Source organism: Ambystoma mexicanum, chromosome 10 (genome assembly GCF_040938575.1).
Source record: "Ambystoma mexicanum isolate Mex_15411 chromosome 10, UKY_AmexF1_1, whole genome shotgun sequence".
In the NCBI taxonomy this organism is placed as follows: domain Eukaryota; kingdom Metazoa; phylum Chordata; class Amphibia; order Caudata; family Ambystomatidae; genus Ambystoma; species Ambystoma mexicanum.
The window spans coordinates 426,680,740-426,701,981 of NC_090932.1; the positions used below are offsets into that span (position 1 = coordinate 426,680,740).

The 21,242-nt window shown below is 45.2% G+C and overlaps 1 protein-coding gene across 1 annotated transcript in view; it reads left to right on the forward strand.

The window, feature by feature from the left end:
- Positions 1-21,242, forward strand: part of LOC138491470 (phospholipid scramblase 2-like) — a 393,847-nt gene that overhangs the window by 278,645 nt on the left and 93,960 nt on the right. The window contains exon 6 of the mRNA XM_069617985.1: positions 16,935-16,977. Coding sequence (XP_069474086.1) covers positions 16,935-16,977 — 43 coding nt within the window. The remainder of the gene's footprint in view (positions 1-16,934; positions 16,978-21,242) is intronic.

Genomic DNA, 21,242 nt, shown 5'->3' on the forward strand with positions numbered 1-21,242 from the left:
ACAGGTGTGATACATATACAAAAGTAGCACACATCTCAAACAGTAGACACTATGAAGTCATTATGTTTATGAGGTTTTTGTATTAATGCTGACGTTTAACAGCACACCTTTACTATGACATTTCTCGCTCATTTTGGGTGAAGAGAAAAGCACACTGCCATCCCAGGGGGTTCACGTTGACTGTTATTGAATGCTGAGCTAATCAATAACGCTGGTTATTCGCCCTCACCCAACCTATTCTTTGACAAACCTCAGGCAATGGTACAGACTGAGGGGAAGTTACACTATGACAACATATCAAATTCTACATGTTTCGGTCGATTGCTTCCATGTGACATAAAAGGCATGGAGGGCAATACTTGGTATACCTCTGCACTTTCTTTTTGGTGAAGAGCTTTGTGAAAGGAGAGTCTGATTAGCACACTACCCTTTTCAGAAACGGAATTACCTGTATCATTTTATATTATTAGAAATTGTAAAAGCTAGGGTTTTCTCAACATCACCAGATAGGGCTGAGTAGGCGATTTAGCCATGACTTATCCCTGTACACCTGCATAGCAGCAGTGATTTTGTCAAATTCAGAAAGAAATGTAATTGTGATGTGTCATCTTTGCACATGCATAAGGTGCCAGAGGATGGAGTACAGGAGGAAGAAGAGGAAGTTTAGCCACCACACGCCAGACGGAGTGTAAGAGACATAACAGTATTCTCACTCCTACTCCCCCTGGATCCTCTTATCAGGTGGCCAGGGAAAGGCCATTGCTTTTGGATCCTGACCCTGGGGGTGGAGAAGCGAGGGAGGAACACCTGGGTGGAGGGTCCTTGGGGATTGGGGTGCCTTCGAGTGAGACATGGTACCGCTCTTTCCCTGTTGAGGAACAACCTAGCCCTCTCCCATCCTCTGTAGGCTATTGTAGGACAGCTCCCCTCCTTTCCCCACATTTGACATTTGAAAGTACTGGTACAAAGAAGAGTAAACTGAGAGTAATGAACACTACACCTTTTGACCACTTTGGTACTGAGTCGAGGAAGATGCCTGCAAAGAACTGTGAGGTCAGGCATGGCCCTTTAATTATGGTCAGGCAAGTCTGATAGTGAATTCACACCTGCAACCTGCTGAAAGGTTACAGGTGAAACAACACAAAGAGAGACAGGGAGGCCTGTGTGGAAGCTGCCAGCAGGGGACCTGTGTCGTGAGGAGGCAGCCGTGGTGGGGCCTGACAGGAAACTAGGACGCTGGATGAAGTCCAGGAAAACTGTGGAGCCCCCAGGCCAGGGGGGGCGGCATTCGGTTGCCACAAGAATGGGAGCCTCTGTGCTGGGCTGCCTGTAGCAGCATCTGCGAGCGAGCAGGAAGAAAAGGATGCCGTTGCATCATGTGGCGAAGCAAGAAGAAGGCACTCAAAGCTGCCGGAGAGGAAGACATATACTGGTGAGTGTCAGGGGAGTGCCTTGGAGCCAGGACACCTTGTGAGCACTGTGTGTGAGTAACGCAGTGCCGGTTAAGATTTACTGAATGCAGAGCGGAGCGAAACCTGAACTAATGTTGAACTGCATATATTAAATACCAAATTGAGTGCAAAACTTGAAACAATGCTGAAACATATATATTGAATACCGAACTGAATGAAAATTGGAAGTTAAGCTGAAGCAGGCATATTGAATACAGAAGTTTATGTTTTATGGACAAAGCTAATGCCTAGCAGAAACCAAGCGGAAAGTGCCCATTTGGAAAGCTTATGCAGAAAATAGTGCACGTGTGAAGAAGTGTAACAAAAGGTGGGGTATGAACCAGACCACCCGAAAATGAACTTTATAACTGGAAACAGTGTGACAAGGGCAAAGCCTAGCAAGAGAAGTGTGAAAAGTGGGGCCAAAGCCAAGCCAACTGGGCGAAACCAGGAAAGTGTGAAACTGCCCCTAAAGTGAACAGGCTAAGACTTGGCAAATGAATGTGAATCTGTAGAAAGGAACAAGTGCAGATTAACTTGTGTGAACTTGAGAGCTTGGGGTTTCCTGGTTGCACGATCTGAGATGGGTGGACCATGTGGTCTGACAACTGCGCTTAGACCAGTCAGCCCTAAATAAGGACAACTAAAAGGCATTGTAAGAGAAGCCAATGAAAACTACTATAAGCAGACTGGTGATGCTAACCAGAGGATGCTACATTGAAGTCTTAGGGAAGGGAACACAGAGACTTGATAGACTACAAGTGCTGTCTTGCGGATGCATCCTCAAGACCTCTTTGCCTTTGAACTGTGTTGCTTGAGACTTGGGGGAAGAGGGCCCTAAGGATTGTGTGGAACTGCACTGCATGGAACTTGGAAAAGGTAATCTTAAGACTCTGTGAACTTTCTTGAATTTGGTGAAGGAAAGCTGAAGAAGAAGCTAAGAGCTGGACAAAGCTCAGAACATTATGTTGAACACCATTTCTTTCATTATTAACATCCCTACACATTGTTTAGTTTTAGTTGTGAGGGAAACATTAGGTTCTGGACACAGACAGACTTTTCATTTGAACTATTTGGCTCGACTGTTCTTAGTTTTGTTCGGGTAGGGTACTCACACCTTAGCATAGGGCAAGTTAGGCCGTCTATCTTCCTGATATTTCATTTAATAAATTATCTTATTTTGCACTTCAAGTCTGTTGTCTGTGTCTTAATTCATGATGCTTTCACAGGAGATAGAACATTAACTCAGCAACAAGAGCAATACACGGATGGGTAAGCAGACCCATTCCTGAAAATGAGGTACCTTTGATTCCCTTGCAAATAGATGAGAATAAACAAAATAAAAAAATGATGATCCATCATCAGAATGCAGATCAGCATTTAGTCATCTCTCATTTGACGATACAACAGATAGAAAGGGTGACCCAATAACAGATCAAGAGTGTAAAGGCATTGACAAACCCACGCAATTGTAAAGTGCAAGCACGGTACACTGCAAATAAGGTTCAGACACTCCCCATTCTTCAGAGTGCATTCTTTTCCATAAATGGTACAGCACATCTCATGCTCATGACAGGACAAAGTTGTAGTAAATAATATCAACAGCAGCTGCTCCTCAGTCAAGAAGAACTGCACAGCATCCATTGCCGTCCCCAAAAATTCAGGAGTGTGGAGGTATTTTATGGCAGAAAAGCATCAAGCAAATCTTTCCACCTGCCATATGTGCAAAAAAATGTCTTGTCAGGAAAGCTGGGTACTCATTTGAACACACCTTCCCTGTTGACCCACACAAGACTGAATCATCTGCATGCCTGGGAAAGGAAGGAGAGAAAGAGATGCCCCTGAACACTCAACTACAGGAAATGGGCACATTTACACCCCACTTTCACATCACTACACCAGAGAATATTGTCGATTCACAGATTTTCACAATCCTTTTGAAACACTATCATTGGCTAGAGGAAAAAGGTGGCCCATCCCTTGTAAGACCACGCAACAGCTTTCTCAGGTGATGAAGATTTGTCTGCAAGCTAAGTAAGGACCTGGAGATGAACCGGTTCGTTGATGGGATATGGCGCCCTAGCCTCCGACAGTAGTGGTTGAGGGCATACCAAAAGTTATTTTACAGCTTTTCTTCATCTTCCATTTATTTAGCTCTATCAACCCGTGGAGGCATTCTATATCCTTATACTATGTTCAGAAGCTGGAGGTTTGGCTTCAATATTTTTGCTCTACCAACTACTGGAGACAAACACATTCCTACAGACAAAGTTACATTCATGACTTCTTCAATCTAGTTAAAACTAACATTGGTTTCAGTGGTGATTCTGTGTAAATTAATTTGACCCTTCCAACCAGTGGAGCCACTCTCCAAGTCATAGTAATGCACTCTAAACTACAGGTTCTGCGCCGGTTATTGGATCTGACTGGCCCAACCAAGCGAGACATTCTGAGTCTTAGAAATGTGTTGTCATACTGGAAGTTCTGCCTCAATTTATTTGGCTCTGCTAACCAGTGTAATCCATTATGTCTGTTTTCTGCACTCTCGCAGACCAAGACTGCCCTCCCTGCAACTACCTTCTTGACAAATCATCTAGAAAGGGGTAGCCTAATGCAGGGGCATGTACTTCTTTGTGGCATTCACCACTTCTTGGTCATACATCTCACACCAACTGACAGAGGTCAGTCAGCGCATACAGTATGTCCCTGCAGTCCCCATCACCCTCTCACTCCTGTTCGGCCCAAATTCCACCACACCGTAAATTCTAACACTATCAACAGGAGGCTATGTTGCTAGTGCTGATAAAATGTCACTGCTAAACGGCGATACCACTGGGCTATATAATTAAGCAAACATGTAATTGGGCCACTGCCTGAAGTGCTTGTCCATCAATAAGGTTCCCAAAGTGTTCTTACTTGGGTTACCCTGATTAACAGTCTTCTGGCAAAGGTTGCATATTACACTGTCTGCCTCCCCCCGGCAGTCACATACTTCAGCAAGCTGAAATAGTCTCAAAACCATGACCAGATGCACAGTGATGTCATGGGTGTAGATGTCTCTTCAAATGGCTGTCTTCCTCTCCTCAACCGCTGTCTGCCTCTTCTCAGGTTCAACATCAACCTTCGTCTGCCCTCCTCCATGGGTGCCCGTTCTGCCTCAACCTTTAACACTGAGGTGGAGGAGTAGTCCAGCTCCTCATATTCTATCCCCACCACTCCTTAGAAAAAAAAGGACATGTCTAAGATCTCAATGTGCAAATAACAAATGTGTCTACGTTGTCACTGTGCAAAACTAGTGACAGTGACAAACAAAGGGATTCTCGCAAGACTTACCCAGTGCGAAAGGGTTCTTGAAACACACAAAAGGAGTGAAGATGACTGAGAAGAGTTTAGGAAGACCTTTCAGGTTCACACACAAATGTTTCTATGAAAACACTTGAAATTAGACGCATTAGGAAACTTGCTTTTTGTATTTATGGGGGTGACAAAAGGGAACAGGGTGAAGTACAAGAAGAATGCCAAACCTCCAAAGCAATCAATCAGTGAGCCTGTCCTGTCCAAATGTAACTCAATAGCCAAGCAAAATGCACGAAGGAATCAGGAAACAAGATGGGCAAACTAAAGACCTGCCCTTTTTTTACAATGACTCAGGGCCTATGTTTTTCTGGTCTAACTCTCCTCCCAAGTCTACAGCTTTGCCGTAGAAGGGTGGACATTAAGCCCAACCTTGAGACCTCCTAAAAAAACCTGTGCACCGGATTGAACCTGCCCAGAAAAGCACAACTTTTGAATGGAGCACATTTTGGAATGTTCAAGCATCCCTACTTCTGCCCCCAGTATCCACAGTAAGTCCACCACTGATCCAATATCTCCAACCGACATTTCCCCTTTTAGTCTTCTGTCCCTTAGTCTGTAAGCCTCATAAAAAATTGTCCTCCAGCAGCCATGCTATGTTTCTGTTTCAGCCCCTTTGTCCATCTGCCATCAGAACTGTAACTAGTGGGGCCTATTCCACACTTGAAACATCTCTGCTGGAATTCTCAGTTCTTTTGGATGCAAGCTTCTCTTTTGTAAGCCGAGCCCACTCTGAGACCTGCTCCATGCTCAAACCCATTGGGCCCCCGCGGTGTCCTTCCTTAAGTCTGCCAACTTCCTTGTACCACCTTCTTTACTACCGGGCCCTGGGCAAAGTGGTCTACTTCCCATTTCTAAACATTGATACTACACTTTAACTCATCTAAGCAGGGTTACCACCCCTTGGTCGAAGCATCCACTTGTCCTGTATCACCAATCCTCTGCTCCCGCATTCTCTTCTCTGTTCCCTCATTTATATGACCGAATGGTGCCCATGCCATTACTCAAAGGCAAGTAGCTGTCCTTTGCCAAGCCTATCTATCTTATGAGCTAGCATATCATCTCATCCCATTTCCAATCTGGAAACCTCCAAAGTCATGTTTCCATCATGCTTCTCTACTAATCACTTGAATATGAGCTGGCTACAAGCCACCATGCTCCAATTCTTCTGCTGGTCATTCATCCTTCATCCTACCAGCTGTTGGTCCATACAGAACTCTAAGGCTGGCCCTATTGACTAACAAAACATTTCAATTCCCTTTCATCATCTTCTTTGGCATAATCCCTTCTTCTATAACCTTCACGCATTGTTTTCACATGCACTGTGAGTTCCTGTTATTTTCTCAATATCCTGCTTCCATGTTAATCAAACATGTAGAAAACAGCTCCCTTGCCCCTATGGTCACCTGTATCATTGAATCATCATCTGTTGCCATTGCTGATCCGTTCACACCATGCTCCACTTGGCCCATGCTCCTCTCTGAATTGATGTCAGCTTGGCCCCTATTTTTTCCTATGGCTATGAATAAAGGCTGGTATGGCCACCGACTCCACCATGGAGTTTGTGTGTAGTTCAGGGGCCACCGTTCTAAGACATTTAGGGTTTACCCCTTATTTACCATGAGTGGCTCAGCACCTCAGTACATTGTTGTTAAAGAGAGCACTCATTTGGCTAGGTTCCCGAAACGTTTTTTGCTGCAAGCGAAGAGATGTGCTTGCGCTAATCACCACTTGCGCCAAACAATAATTAGTAGGTCCATTCTCCAGATGCGCTCATTCAATGCTCTTTATCAACCTTTTGTACATTTGTGCATATAAGGGGTCATTTCTTGGCATTTAAATGCGCATCCTGAATTCACAAATGGGATTCTCATTAAAATACCCAGAAGTGACGCTCACCGCCTTCCGCCTCTGAGAACAGTTGCAAATTGTGACAGCGTTTTTTCAGACTGTGTCATGATTTTCTTTTAAGTGTGACAACTGTGGTTTAAGCTGTGGTTGTCACACTTGCATTTCCATCCCCAAACAGAGATGGAAATGCTTTTTTCCCCAAACATTCATCTTAAAAGGCCTGTCTTTGGGAAATGCACTCCAAGCGCTGCATGGTTTCTGGGAGCCTATCATGCAATTGTGTCGGGAGAGCGCTCCCAACTATAGGGAGCAGCATACAGGGGGCTGGACAGTGCATCGTTGTGCCACTGTCCACCCCCTCCTGAAATGCACAGGTCACTTTTGAGAATAAGGTGACCTGAACATTTCTAAAAAGAGCATATTCTCTGTGCTCCTCTCATTTGCGCACATTTTTGAGAATCTGCCCCACAGTGTACATTTTCACTTGCTGATGCTGGACACCAAAAGTCTCTTGCTGCAGCACGTCCCTTCATCCTGCTCAACAGGGTTGCTGACCAACCAGCAGGCCAAGCATGTGAATCCCTCAGAAGAAATTAGTCAGTCTCTCACTGTCGGTCAACAAGGAGGCTATATTATTTGTTGTTTTTGGGGTTGGGACAGCAGAGGCTCCCTGTTGTGTAGAGTATGAACTAGTGTCTGGCCATCATCCGTCTCCACCCTTAACCTCCAATTTCTCTGGCACTCCCCAAGCTAGTGTCATGTGAGAGTTCTCCTAGACAGTGTGCGCTCCTACTTATGAAATGAAATTATCATCATCAACATAACTTTATTCGGCGTGAAAGCCACGAAAGTATACATAACAATCACACATTTTACAGTACAAAACATATGCAGCATTCAAAAACAACCAAAATAAATGACAGTAAAGGCAGGATGAACGCAGTAGGCCTGGGTCATACCATGACTCATTGGCCAGTCAAACAAATTTGAGTGCAACCCGTTGTAGTTAACAATGATTACTGGGAAGCCTGTTAGCCTCTTTTTCCCCCCAGAGGGAGGGCATTTCCGCCTGTCAACACTGAGCCCGAAGATCCGAAGCCCATAGGGTACAGACACAATTCAATTACACTGTTCGGGTGTGGGGTGCGAGACTTATAAGCTTTCAGTATGTTCCTGGCCACTTCATTGTCACAGAGATTTAGTACAACAGAGTCGTCTTCCCCCCATTTGGACGTTCTGGCGCAATTGACATTGTGGTCCTTAGTCAAAAATGGGCATCCCCCTATAGTTCTCAACCAGTGTAGGCTTTTATTGAGGAGTGCGTCCCTTGGTTCTGGCCGACTTAAGAGTGGTTTCGGAACTCTTTGCAGTAAGATAGCCCTAATGTCCTGCGGCCTGCCATGCTTGCCTGGGGTGGGATGTGACCTAGCTGGAGCCTCAAGATGGGAGAGACCCTTATGCGCTTGATTGAACTGTAAAAGCTTGATAGGTCGTCCCTCTTTCATTTTTACTTTTGCAGGGTTATGCTCTGTGTTTACCTCTGTGGCGATGGACAAGGGAGGACGGGGATCCTTGTCAGAGTAGGAAGGATAAGAGGGGCAGTCACAGCTCAGCCAAGACTAGGCTGCAGTTACAGCTGTATAATAGTATGTACCCAGCTCAGTGTTCTAATTACACACCCTTCAGATGCTGTACGCTCGTCACTGCATCTTCAGAGCGCCATGACTATACTTGTCTATACTCCTTGCGAGTCTCGAACGTGGCATATAGGACTCGTTAGGAGTATAGACGAGTATAGTCATGGCGCTCTGAAGATGCAGTGATGAGCATACAGCATCTGAAGGGTGTGTAATTAGAACACTGAGCCGGGTACAAGATACAATTGTCCAATATGGATCTATATGCAGCTGAATAGAACTACAGTCGTTTTTGACTGTCTAAATTGGAAAAATACTGAGCCAGCTTGCAGCATCTTGTGGAAGTTGTTATTGATCTGATCCTAATTGGAAGGATACAGAAGGTTCAAAAACCATGACGGGGTCCGCGAGAGCCAGAAGGGATTGTTTTTCCCAACACTTACAGGATCCTCCATCAGAAACATGTGGAGGTGATTGAGAACTGTAGAACTTGTGAAGACATCTACCACCTTATATTTTGGCATAAGCAGACATTAAACTGCTTTTTTGTTTGTATAGATTGTCCTGAAGAAGGTCCTAAGAATTGTGGGCAAGATTGGTGTCTACAGGGGACCGAAACATATGTAGACTCATGCCATACAGAAATCTGAGTGGCTTTAATGGAAGTCATACTGTAAGAGAGATTGTGGGGCCAAAGATAACATTGTAAATAGGCGAAGAAGAAAATATGTGGAAAACATTGGAGTGTGTGAAGGCATGAGTGTGTATGCAAGGTGGTAGAGAGTGATGTGGTTAATGTGTGGAGTATACAGTATCTATGGTATTTTAATTAAATGTGTATACAATTTGTTGTAAAAAAAGAATAAAAAAGAGACTTTTTTGCTAAATCTGACGATATGAAGATCTGTTGTTAGTAGAATTAATCCAACCTCACTGCCTCTGATCCATTTTTTGATTATTCTCATATTATTTACCTGAAAGGATCTGGGGGTGTACAGGTATCTCTTTTTTGTTTTTTCTATGCAGTTACAGCGACAAACAGGATTGCACATGCCCCCACCTTCTTTCCTCTCGAGAGCAGGGGTGTCCGTTGTGGTGACCGTTGGGATAGGTGATGGGGTAGCAACAGGCCCAATCATGCTGGTCGAAGGGGGGGTAGCAGAGGGCTGAAGGGGAGAGACAGAAACTTGTGCAGGAGGGCAGACGATGCTTGGGCCAGTGGAAATGTTCAGCTGGGGCTCAGGGACTACAGCAGCCGTGCTCAGTACAGGTATGGGGCTAGCCCCTACACCTGGGCTGCCCAAAAATTGGCAGATCTCTTTAATCAGGAGGTGAGCATCCCCGAAGTCTGTGGGTGCTGTGGCCACATGTAGGGCTCCTGGCGCACAATGTGTCATCTTTGTGGCTATGGGTCCCATTTTCAAATTCCTCTTTAGCTGCCTGATTTTCGTGGAGGCACCTATCGGAGGGCCCGGGCCAAGCTCAGGGCCGAAGAACACAAGGGGTTTAGGGACTGGGATCTCCCCCGTGGCTGAACCAAGAGGCACTGGCATGGTGGGGCCCCAGAAAGCAATTCCAAAGATGAACAGAATACCAGGAAAGGAGGATTGGCTCCGAAATTACCTCCAATTAAAGTCAGCGTAGTCCAGTGGTCGTCCCAGTGGCCTCACACCTCCAGCATCAAACACCTGGGTGCCAAACACCGCACACTTGCCCCGTCGCAGGCTTCAGCGCTGCGGGGTCAGGGGCAGCGATTTGAGTCCCAGGGGGCGTGGCCTCCAGCAGCAGCAGCGAGGAAAGACCCAGGAGGGTTCTTGCAAGAGGCAAACACTGCACCCTTGCCCCACCGCGGGCTTGACTGCTGCAGGGTCAGCGGCAGCGATTTGAGTCCCAGGGGGCGTGGCCTCCAGCAGCAGCAGCGAGGAAAGACCTAGGAGGGGTCTTGCAGCAGGCAAATACTGCGCCCTTGCCCCGCCGCGTGCTTCACCGCTGCGGGGTCTGTGACATTGATTTGAGACCCAGGGGGCATGGCCTCCAGCAGCAGCGAGGAAAGACCCAGGAGGGGTCTTGAGCAGGAAAACACTGAGCCCTTGCCCCGCCACGTGCTTCACCGATGCTGGATCAGGGGCAGCGATATGAGTCCCAGGAGGCGTGCCCTCCAGTAGCAGCAGCGAGAAAAGACCCAGGAGGGGTCTTGCAGCAGGCAAACACTGCGCCCTTCCCCCCCATATTACGTGCTCGTACACAAGTGTTTCAGAGCGTGACCAGGCAAAAAAGGGAGGGGAACAAGGGAGAACAAACAACAAAAAAAAAAAGAAAAATAGCGATCTTACTAGGCCCAGTGACATATAAGAAAGCACAAGTGCATGGAAAAGGGGGAAAGTGCATGGGGAGAGGGGAGTGGAAAGTGCAGAGGAGAGAAAACAGAATAAATATTAAAAAAAAGAATTAATAAATAAGGGCCATAAACCATGGTAGTGCAGTCAGCAAGTGGCAGGTGAAAGTTAGTCAGATATGGTATATCTGATAAGTGCAGAAGAAAAAGTGGGAGGGGGACTGTATGGGTACAGATACGAGCCCTAGTGCAGGGGGTGGCCTCGAGGCAGTGCAGGAGGGTGGCAGGGTGAGCAGGTACCTGGGCCCGAATGACAGAGGGTGGCCAGGTGCACGATGTGAAGAGAAGACATAGGTCAACAGGGGAAAAGGGTGGCAAAGGCAGAGGCAAGGAGGAAGGTCTTCAGGTGCTTCCGGAACCAGAGATGGTTTTCCTCAAGTTTTAAGATGGCCGGGAGGCTGTTCCAAAGGGAGGCACCAGCCGAAGACAGAGATCTACGCCCAGCTCGTTTCTTTGCAAAACGACTGACCCTGGGGGAGTTAGAAGTAGAGGAGCGAAAGGCTCGAGAGGGGAGATATTTACAGAGGGATCGTTGTAGATTTTTTAAAATTTTGTTTTATTGATATCAACGAACTTAATCAGTTTTACAATATACTTCCATAAAACAAAGAACATTTTTTTACATCTTATATAAAAACAAACAGATTAATTCCTAAAAAGTATAAAAGAAAAATGTTTCAACAATACACTTGCTCTGGATTCATTGTCATCATGTTAACTATACTCATCTTTACAGTAGATTCCTAAAGTAATTGTTTATACATCTTCTTATATAATGTTTATAGCGTTCAATGTAAAAAATTAAAGCAACAGTAACATGCTATTGATTTTAGTCATAACACATAGAGTGATTTCCTCTGTTGCAGACTTATCTGCAATATACAATTATTACATCCTGAACTCCAAAAGGTTATTTCATTGGTATATTTAGACATTACGTTCAATGTTACATCAGATCATGTAACGCCTATCCAGCTTTAATAATTACAAGTCTTTCAGTTACAGATAATTGCTTTAACTCATGTGTCAACAGCATCTTCATTCCAATTTATCTCATTTAGGAAAGCAATAGTTGCCATTCTTAGGGAGAATATACGACCACAGTATATCATCCACCCCATAACATCAGCTGTAACTAACCTACATTTCCCTAAGGTTCGTTTGAAATGTTGTTCATGTTTGGACTTCAGCATGTTACATTCAGTGGTTAGGTGTCTCAAAGTTTCCGGTTGATTTACACTTTTGCAAAAGTGACATATATTGTATTGCATTTGTTTGAGTTTACGTCTCGCTTTCAGCTCTCTTGTTTCCCAAAGATTAAATCTTATTCTAAGGAATTGCATTCTATGTCTGTGTGAGGGAGATTTCAGTAGGTATGGTTCAACACTACTACATTTTCTGTGCAGAAAAGGATTCTTAGGGAAATCGCAATACATCAGACATTTTTCTCTTGTGTGATTCCAATCGCATAGAAATATTTTTATTTTAGCTCTAGTTGGATTCTCAAACAATTCATCTAAGGAGATGTCGGCATCAGCAAGAACCTCAATGGCAACACTGTTCCACTTAACCATACATTTATCATTTGTAGAGAAGACATATTCTGCTAAAGTACTAATCGGCTTGTTTGTTTTCGGTGTTAAAATACATTTCCTGAATAGCGCTATCATCTGCCATGTGTAACGGGCATATAGCGATATTAGTCCTACTTCGAATCTAATCCAGGCTATGGGAGTTGATAGCGGCAGCCACAAAATAAGTTTCCAGTATTTACTCTTGAGGCGCAGCCATATATTCCCTGTTATGTATGGTTTAGTTTTTGACCAGTACTGGGGTAACTTTCTGTTTGAAATAGGACAGAGCAGGTGTGATGGAAAATTTGCCGTACTTTGCTTGAATGATAGAGGCTTGAGCTGCCATCGTCCATATCTTATCGTTAAGATGTTGTATGTATAAGTTATTGTTTGTCCCAGCAATGATAACCCCCAAATATGTATATTGGGGTACAATTTCTAAGGTCTCACCCTCAATATTCAATTTTAGGGGTTTCTTAGATTTTTTCTGGAGCCCTCTCCTATCTAAATTGCAGGTCATCACTTTGGTTTTACTACTGTTAATTGTGAGCATGTTCTTGGTGACGTATTCTGCAAGACCCTTGAGTAAACTTTGCAGGCCGCGTGGGGTCTTAGAAATTAAGACAAGATCCTCTGCATATAATAGGGCCATCAGTGGTTTCCCCGCCAGTTTCGGGGGGTCAGCTGTGATACCTTCAAAAGTTCTGTTAATATCTGCTATAATGAAGTTAAACCACATGGATGCGAGTATGCACCCTTGTCTGAGACCTCTGTAGGTCTTAATGTTGTTAGTTAAGAGACCTTGTAGATTAAGTCTGACTCTCAGAGTCGTATCAGAGTGCAGGGCATGTATTAATTGAATCAGTTATTCAGGGCAACCTTCGCGCACCAGTTTGTCTATCAATAAGGGTCGCACTACAGAATCAAAGGCGGCCCTAAAATCGATAAAGGCAAAATATAGCGGTTGCTTTAAAAGGGCATGATGTTGCATGACTGCTGTTAGTGATAGGAGATTGATTGATGTCCCCATGCCTGGAATGAACCCAGTTTGATGCGAGTCTTGTTTGTTGTTGGCTATTGCCCATTTATTAAGATCTCGTAGAATGAATCTGCAAAAGTTTTTCCCGACAATATCTAATAAAGCAATAGGTCGATAGTTGGCCGGGCATGACCTGTCACCTCTTTTAAAAATTGGAACAATAACAGATGATTTCCAAGATGGTGGGATGCAGTCTGTATCAATCACATGGGAAAAAATGTTATATAAGATCCGAGCCCATTTCTGGGGATGTTGCTTCATCATTAAGTTGGTAAGCCCGTCAGGGCCCGGGGCTCTTGAGTTAGATGATTTATAAATGTACTCTAAGATATCTTCCTCACATATTTGGAGTGAGTGACTATTTCTCACTGTTGGTTGGAAGGTATTTTGATGTATATGTGAAGGAGCATATCATTTAGTATAATACTCAATCCATTTGGTTTCTGTTACCCCCTTTATTTGAACTGGATTTTGTTGTAGGTGGTTTGCAGCATTAAGTAAGGCCCAAATCTTAGCCACATTTTTAGAGAGGATCACTTCGAGCATCGTTTCTCCATCAGTCTGATACAGACTACATCTACGGGATCTCACCCACATTGTGTACGCACGTTGCAATTCACATACTTTTTAATTCCTAGCCTTTAATGGTAAGAGCTGAGCTCTCCTTTTCACGCGTCTCAGCAGAGTCTTTCTTTGTTGTATTTGCTGATCATAGCTATGTCTCGGGATCAAATGCTTGGTCGTCCTTGTGGAAGAGTGTAGTCTGAACATTTAAAGCGTAACATTATAAGGTTCTTAGGCCCACTGGGAAGATGATCGTCTCTCAAACAGCTTGGCGTTAAAGGCACTAAGTGTCGTATCGGACCACCTAAATCGGATTCTAGAGTTGTTAGCTGTTAGGCAGCCGTTATAACTGTTCTGTTTGACTTCATTAGTAATACTACCAGAGTTCCACTGCATAGTCAGCATTTGATGGTCGCTGGAGTTTTGGGGACAATTTTAAATGAAATCACCCTTTGGAACGTTGTCTCGTCAGTATATATATAAATTGTCAATAATTGACTTACTCGTTCCTCGACTCCAGGTTTCTTTTGGAGGGACATCATTTGCAATTGCCCCATTTAGCATTATCATATTATGGTTAACCATGAGTGGGATTTTGTTTGGTAAGCTTGCCAAGATTCAGGTATTGCAAATTTAAATCACCAGCAAGGATAATGGTTGTTATGTCCTTGTCCATTATAATTGTGTTGAAAAGAATCTCAAGTTCGTACATGAGCAAATAGTCGGTTATGGCTGCCAGATTTCAATAGATGTTCATTATTGCTAAGCAGCTACTGGGGTATGTGCTTTTAGCGAGTTGCATGAAGATATTAGGAGCAACTCACGGTGAGATAGTTACATTTTTCCCTGTTTGTATTGCAGTCAACAGACCCGAAGAAGGGCGGCCTTTATGGTTTGCTTTTGCTGCCTGAAAGACGACCTCATGCCCATCCCAAACCGGGCACTCTATCAACCACAGTTTTTGCAATGCAACAATATCAAAATCCTCTAGATTATTATCAACCGACAGATGCGCATGACCACAAGTGTTCCAGTTTACCAAACTTAATGAAGCTTGATACATTTCAGATTGTTATGAGTTATTTACAAATGGGTCCAAGTTCTGATAGTGGGATTCCCTCTTCCATGCTAGCTGATTATTAGTGCTCTGATTTGGGTATGTACGGAATTGTCTCATCGAAGGGCCATTACTTCTCCCGTCTTGGGGTCCATTATCATTAGCCATGGTCGATATTGTCAGATCTACAGCAAGATGGAATCCCATGGAAAAGAGTTCCATTCTTGCCTGCCAAATTGTATTCCTAACCAGGTTTGAGGAGATCCACAAACGTACCATCTCCAGATTTTCATTATTTAGAAACTCTACTTGAACAATGTCAGTGGAGGTAATGTCTCTTAATGTCTCAATATCCCCAAAGATTGCCATCACACTTGCTCTATTATGATTGTACGATTCGTGAGATTTCAATATAAATCGATAATAATTGTTTGGATCTAGTGAGTGTTTTGAGGTTTGTAGACGACACTCCCTCGGAAGATCCATCACTCTTCGTTGGTTGTATTTGGTTCTATCATCGCCGGTAGACAAATATCTCTCCTGAGTTGATGGGATGGTACAAAGAGGTGTCATTGTTTTAGTTTCTAACAATGTTTTGGTTAGTGAGTTATGTTCTTGTTTCATTTTTAGATAGTCGTCTACTGATTTTTGAATCGTAGCTTTAATATCTTTTAAAATGTCAACTGGAGCATGATTAACCTCAGGAACAATTACGTTGGTAGTGTTCACATGGTTAGGGTTCAGGACGGGTTTGGGAGGTGCGACAGAGGGCACCGGTTTGGGAAGCCTATCTGTGGCTGTGAGATCCCAACCCTGTTTCATCTTTAGATATTCGTCAATTGAGTTTTGGATAGAAGCTCCTATGTCAGTCAAATAATCCATGGGTCCATGATTTGTTTTAGTGTTGGTTAAATTGGACATGTCTGCAGTATTTACGGAAGATAACAGCGTTGCACCCGGTATCACCTGCTCATTATTGTTATCTACTGCAGGTACACCAAGTTTCTCAATCAGGGTTTGTTTAGGTCCGTTGCTCTCACCAAGTAAAGCTACCAATTCATTTAAGGGTGGGTGATCAAAAGATGGAACTGCTGGCACTGTCTCACTGGCCACCAGTCGTCTTTGTCGTCTCAGGTTATTGTATTTAGCACATATGTTTCCACCTGACACTGAACTTTGTTTGGCCACATCTTCGATCCGTCTGATAAATTGTTTGGTGTGTAATTGGGCCAAACACAGCAGTTTTTTTCAGATTTTTAGTTTTTTTGTTAGTTAGATCGGTCCTTTTAGGCTGACACTGGGCATCAAACATGTTATAGACAGAGGCGCCACAGTTAGTCTTCTGGGGCAAAGTCTGATTTGTGAGGACATCAATCTCACACATCACTCTTTCAGGAACTATGCCCTTTGAGCTAGTTATTACACACGATTCATCTGCAAGGGGGATGTGTCTGGACGGATGATTGCAGTAAAAGTTGGTAACACTGGTCCTAGGCCTTCCTCAATTTGTTGTAAATTAAGGTGTGTATGAGGCTGTTGGGGGACAGTGCGAGTGTCAATCAAGACGTCATTTATACCATGGTGGGTCATTAATCGGCGTCTCGATTAAGTTTTTCCATGTTTTTCATTATGTGATCTAACTGTCTAGTTTGCTGAGTGATTTTAGCCTCTAATGATTAAAATAGCTTGAATGGAGGCATTACCGAAGTATTGATCGCATTCAGAGTTTTTTCTAGTAGCAAATTATGTTGGTTTCATGTGTTAATGTTTTTAGCCAACTCTACTGGTTCCACAGGGGCCTTCTTGGGTGGAGCACGTGGCGTAGGGTATACAAAAGACAACACTAATCCGTCTGATCTCTGTGTATGTTGGTCAATATGCCCTTAGTTTCACCTCAAGTCTTAACTTGGGTTTGGGCCGATGACACTGTAATAGACCCCAGGGTTTGAACTCAGAGTCAAATGCACTGGCTGCACTAGCGCCCACAATAATACTATGTATTCTTTTTACAGATTGACCAGCTTCTAATTCATCAACAGATTGAGCTCCTGGAAAGTATGTATGCTGTTTCCTTATTTACTGACCTTCTTTAATGTTTCAATCTGTATGCTGGAGATGAGGGAGGTGCATGCTAGTATTCCATGCAGACAATGGGCCTCATTATAAGGTTGCCGCTCCGGAAACAACGGTACCAGCAAGATTGCCTGTGCTGTTGTTTCCGGACCGGCAAACTAAGAGTTCTGCAAGCGGGTGCCTTTTTGCCCGCCAGGTCTGACCTGGCGGGCGGAATGGCACCCCGCTCGCAGACCTTGTCGGATGCACTGAGGTGCATCCGACCTCCCCATTCCCATTGAGTCAAATGGGACTCGAATGGGAATGGGGAGAAAAATATTTCGGCGCCAGGCAATGAGGAATTACCGAGTCCGCCAGGGCCGTAATGCCCCGGTAAATCCCCATTGCCGGGTGCCGGAAAAAAATTACTCCAGCGGCAGCCGTGCCATTTTTACCGGCATGGCTACCGCCGGACTCATAATAAGGCCCAATGTTTATTAAAGAAAAAAGTGTAAATCTGAAACAAGACAGGAGGATGCATTTTTATCAACACTTTTGTCAAGCAATGTTGAGACCCATTACCAATGTGCTGTTTGAAAGGCAGTGATGCCCGCACTTGGCATGCCAAAGATGTGTACTGGGCATTCAAAATACATGGTTTTACTATTGCTACCTTACTCATAATGAGACCCAAACGGACCCGCCATTCAGTTACATCACAAAAGGTGTCACTGTAAGACCAAGGTATCACACAAAGGATAATCTCCAATGCGTAGTGTTACTGAGTGTTGAAGATGCAGTCATGTGCAACGCTAATTGTTTCTTTTCACTAAGGTGTCTTTAATGATGGACATTAAAACATGTTTGCCTAACTGTCAAGAATGAATAGATTGACTCAGATGTTCACATTAAAACTGCTTTATTATTGTTTCTGGCCTGTTAACCAGTGCATTTTTATGTTCGTCATCGTTAATATTTTTTTAGAAATCGTAGGTACCATAAAACAGATCCAGAGAGCTACTACAACATGTATAGATCCTGCAGCACCAAAAACATGTTATAATCTAATCTAGTGTGTATCCAGATAAAGCCTTAAGCATGGTCCCTATTACTGAAACGTTCCATCAGTGAAGGTGCAGTTAGTACTAGGACATACATTGTTCTTGCACAAAAACAAATGATTCCAATACATTGGGCCTCATTACAATAGTGGCGGTAAGGCAACAAAGGCGCCGATAGTGCTACCGGCGCTGTTGATACCATGCTGGCACATTACGAGTTGTGCTCGCGGAGGCTGCTCTGCACGCCTGGTGAGACCAGGCGTGCAGAGCGGCACCCGCGAGCAGAATGGGATGGTAGCAACGGTACAGGCTGGAGTGAGGGTCCCAATATGGTCCTTCATGGTTTTGGATGAACAGGGAAGAACTTGTTTTGATGAGACATTCATAGATCAGACTTTTCTAGAAACCTTGTCTGGGGTGAACAGAGGAAAGGCAGAGAAGGGAGGAGGAGAGAGGGCCGCAGTGAGGTCAGATGTAGAGGAGAAAGTAGAGGGAGAACGAGGAGAGGACAAGAGGGTGGACAGGATGTCCAGGGTTTTAGAGAGTAAATGTGAGACCAAGGCCGTTCAGAGGCCCTGGGAGGGGACATGAGAGGTAGAGACTGCAGCAGGATTGGCCAGCTCCTTGCAGATTTTAAAGAGTTTGGCTGAGTTGTTAGATGCAGCAGAGACGCGGGCTTGGATGTGAGCTCTCTTCTTAGTGAGGACAGAGAGTCGGTATTGCCTTTGGAGCAGGCGACAGGCCAGTTTGTCAGATGATGTACAAGATGCCAGCCATTTCCTCTCAGCCACACTGCACTTGCGTTTAAGGGTGATGAGGTCTGAGTTGTACCACGAGTTGCACTTGGCTTTGGGCTTCAAGCGGACCCTCATGACAGGGGAAAGTACATCAAGAGTGTCAGCTATAGAAGAGTAGAGTTTGGAAAGGGCTGTATCAGGATGTGAGTCAGTCAGAGGAGCAGGAAGGGGAGAGAAAGTGGCGGCAAAAGCCTCAACTGACATGCGCTGCATGGGTCGGATGACAGAGAAGGTAGGTGGCAGTGTGAGGGTAGGCTCGGCCTGATATGTGATATAATATGATTGGTTATTTATAACGCGCTTAATATCCAGAGGTTTCTAAGCGCGGACCCGGGGATCGTACCCATGTTGCTCCCTGTAGTTGCTGCCAAGGCGAGCACGTTGCAGCTGAGCTATCCTCCCGAGGGGTAGAGAGAGGTGAGAGGAGAAAGTGGTCACTCCAGGAGAGAGGAGTGGTTAGAGGGTTAGAGAGGCGGAGGTCTGAGGAGATCAGAACACCCATAGTGAGTCAGGCCCGAGGGAAGAACTGAGTTGCAGAGGTTGCAGAAGAGTCCAGAGGAGGGACAGGAAGCATTCAGGTGGATGTTGAGATCTCCAACGAGGTGGAGTTGAGTGGTCGCAGCCAGGAGGGAGAAGGAGAGGTCCACCGACTTGGAGAGGTGTTACGCTCACCTGGCTCCCACAGGGGCGTCGGTCGGACCCGGACAGCTGCGGTCTCCGCCCACGTGATGCGTAGTGCAGCGATGACTGACTGGATCTGCCCTCCTAATCTTGTCTGCTTAACCCGTAGAAATATTCTCCTGCAAGTGGAGAGATGGATTTAGCCACTTGTGGATTCAAGTGATGGCACCCCCACAGTCCTCCCCAACTAATCACCTCCGAAATGCCCTCACAGCAATCTCACCTTATATTCTTGAAAGATGAGCTCTCCATCCTGCGTGGATTTGCGGGGGCGCGTCGATTCCAGTTACTTCACTCGTTTGAAGGCTCAGGAGAGTTCCGGAGAGTATTGACTCTGAGGTTCCTGGTGAGGACCAGTAAGTATTACGTTCATAGAGTTCAATATGTCCGATGTTCACTCTTGTTCCCCCCCTTCCTTTCTAGTCTTGCAGCTGGCTCGTGAAAAGATGCTCTTGTGGCAGCTGGTGGCGCTCAGGTAAGAGTCTGTATTAGCCGGCGCTGTCCGGTAAATGTTGCACGAGGAAAACGTGTTGTTTTGTCTCGCTTTACAGATGCGGCACGTGAAAATATGGAGAGTCACAAAAAGATGCCTCCGGTGGTAAATCAGGTAAGTCTATGGTGGTAAGAATTATATTTGTTGGTTCCCTCGGCTCACCTTGTGGTTTTCTTTTGTCTCCTAGGTGCCGAAGTTCGGCGGAGAAATGATGGAGGCAGCGCCGACCCGAAGGATGCTGTGAAGACTGGAGAGTATGGCGCGGCGCTGCAGCTGGAGGTTCGGCGCGTGCAGAAATGATGTTCTTTACTGGTCCGGAGTCAAGATGGATCCAGAATCAGGTGTGGAATAGAAATAAGTTTGTTTTCTAACCTTGTCCCTTTCTTTCCTCTTTGTTTTAGGAGCTCCGGATTCGAGGCGGGCGTGGCAAAAGACTGGATGCAGGCTGCAGGCACAGTGAGTGTTACGCTGCTGGATGTAGAATAACGCAAAGCATGTGTTGCTGGTCGGGTGTGGTTTAAATAGCCTCAAAAGTAGTCCCAGGTAAGAAGTCCCTAGAACCACACCCGAGTAAAAAATAATCCCTGTAGAAAAATAGTCCCTTTCAGGGTTCATGTTGGTTTGGAGTCATTTACAGCATGGTCTGCCTGAGGTAAGTAATGACTATGAGCCTGGCGCCTTAGGCGCCAGGACTGATTCCTACTATGAGCCTGTCGCCTAAGGCGCCAGGACTGAACCCAGATAGCCCATAGCCGGGGCTGCTGAGGTTTTATTAAATGTCTAGATGCCTGCTCCCGGGGCTGATGGGATTGGTCCGGATGCCTGGGGGTAGGCATCATGACAGAGGACGGGAGCAACCTGACCAGGTTGCCATTAAATAGTGGCCACAGTGAGAGAGCGGTCAGGAGAGAGAGAGAGCCTGCAGACCAGGCATTCAAAGGAGGAATAGGCCTGCATAAGAATGATAGAGGCAGGCATCCACTGCGGGAAGATCAAGGCTACACCCCCACCGGAACAGGTGGATCTAGGCGCAGAAAGGATCTTGTAGCCATCAGGGAGGAGAGTGTCAAAACTTGTGACAGAGCTGGCCATGAACCATGCCTCGGTGAGACCAAGAACATCAAGGTCAAGTTCTTCCAGGAGGTGGCAGATGACAGAGGAGTGTCTGACAGCTGAGTGAGAGTTGAGAGTAGCAATGTGAAGAAGGTTGCCACCCTTGAAAGACTTTCGGGTAGG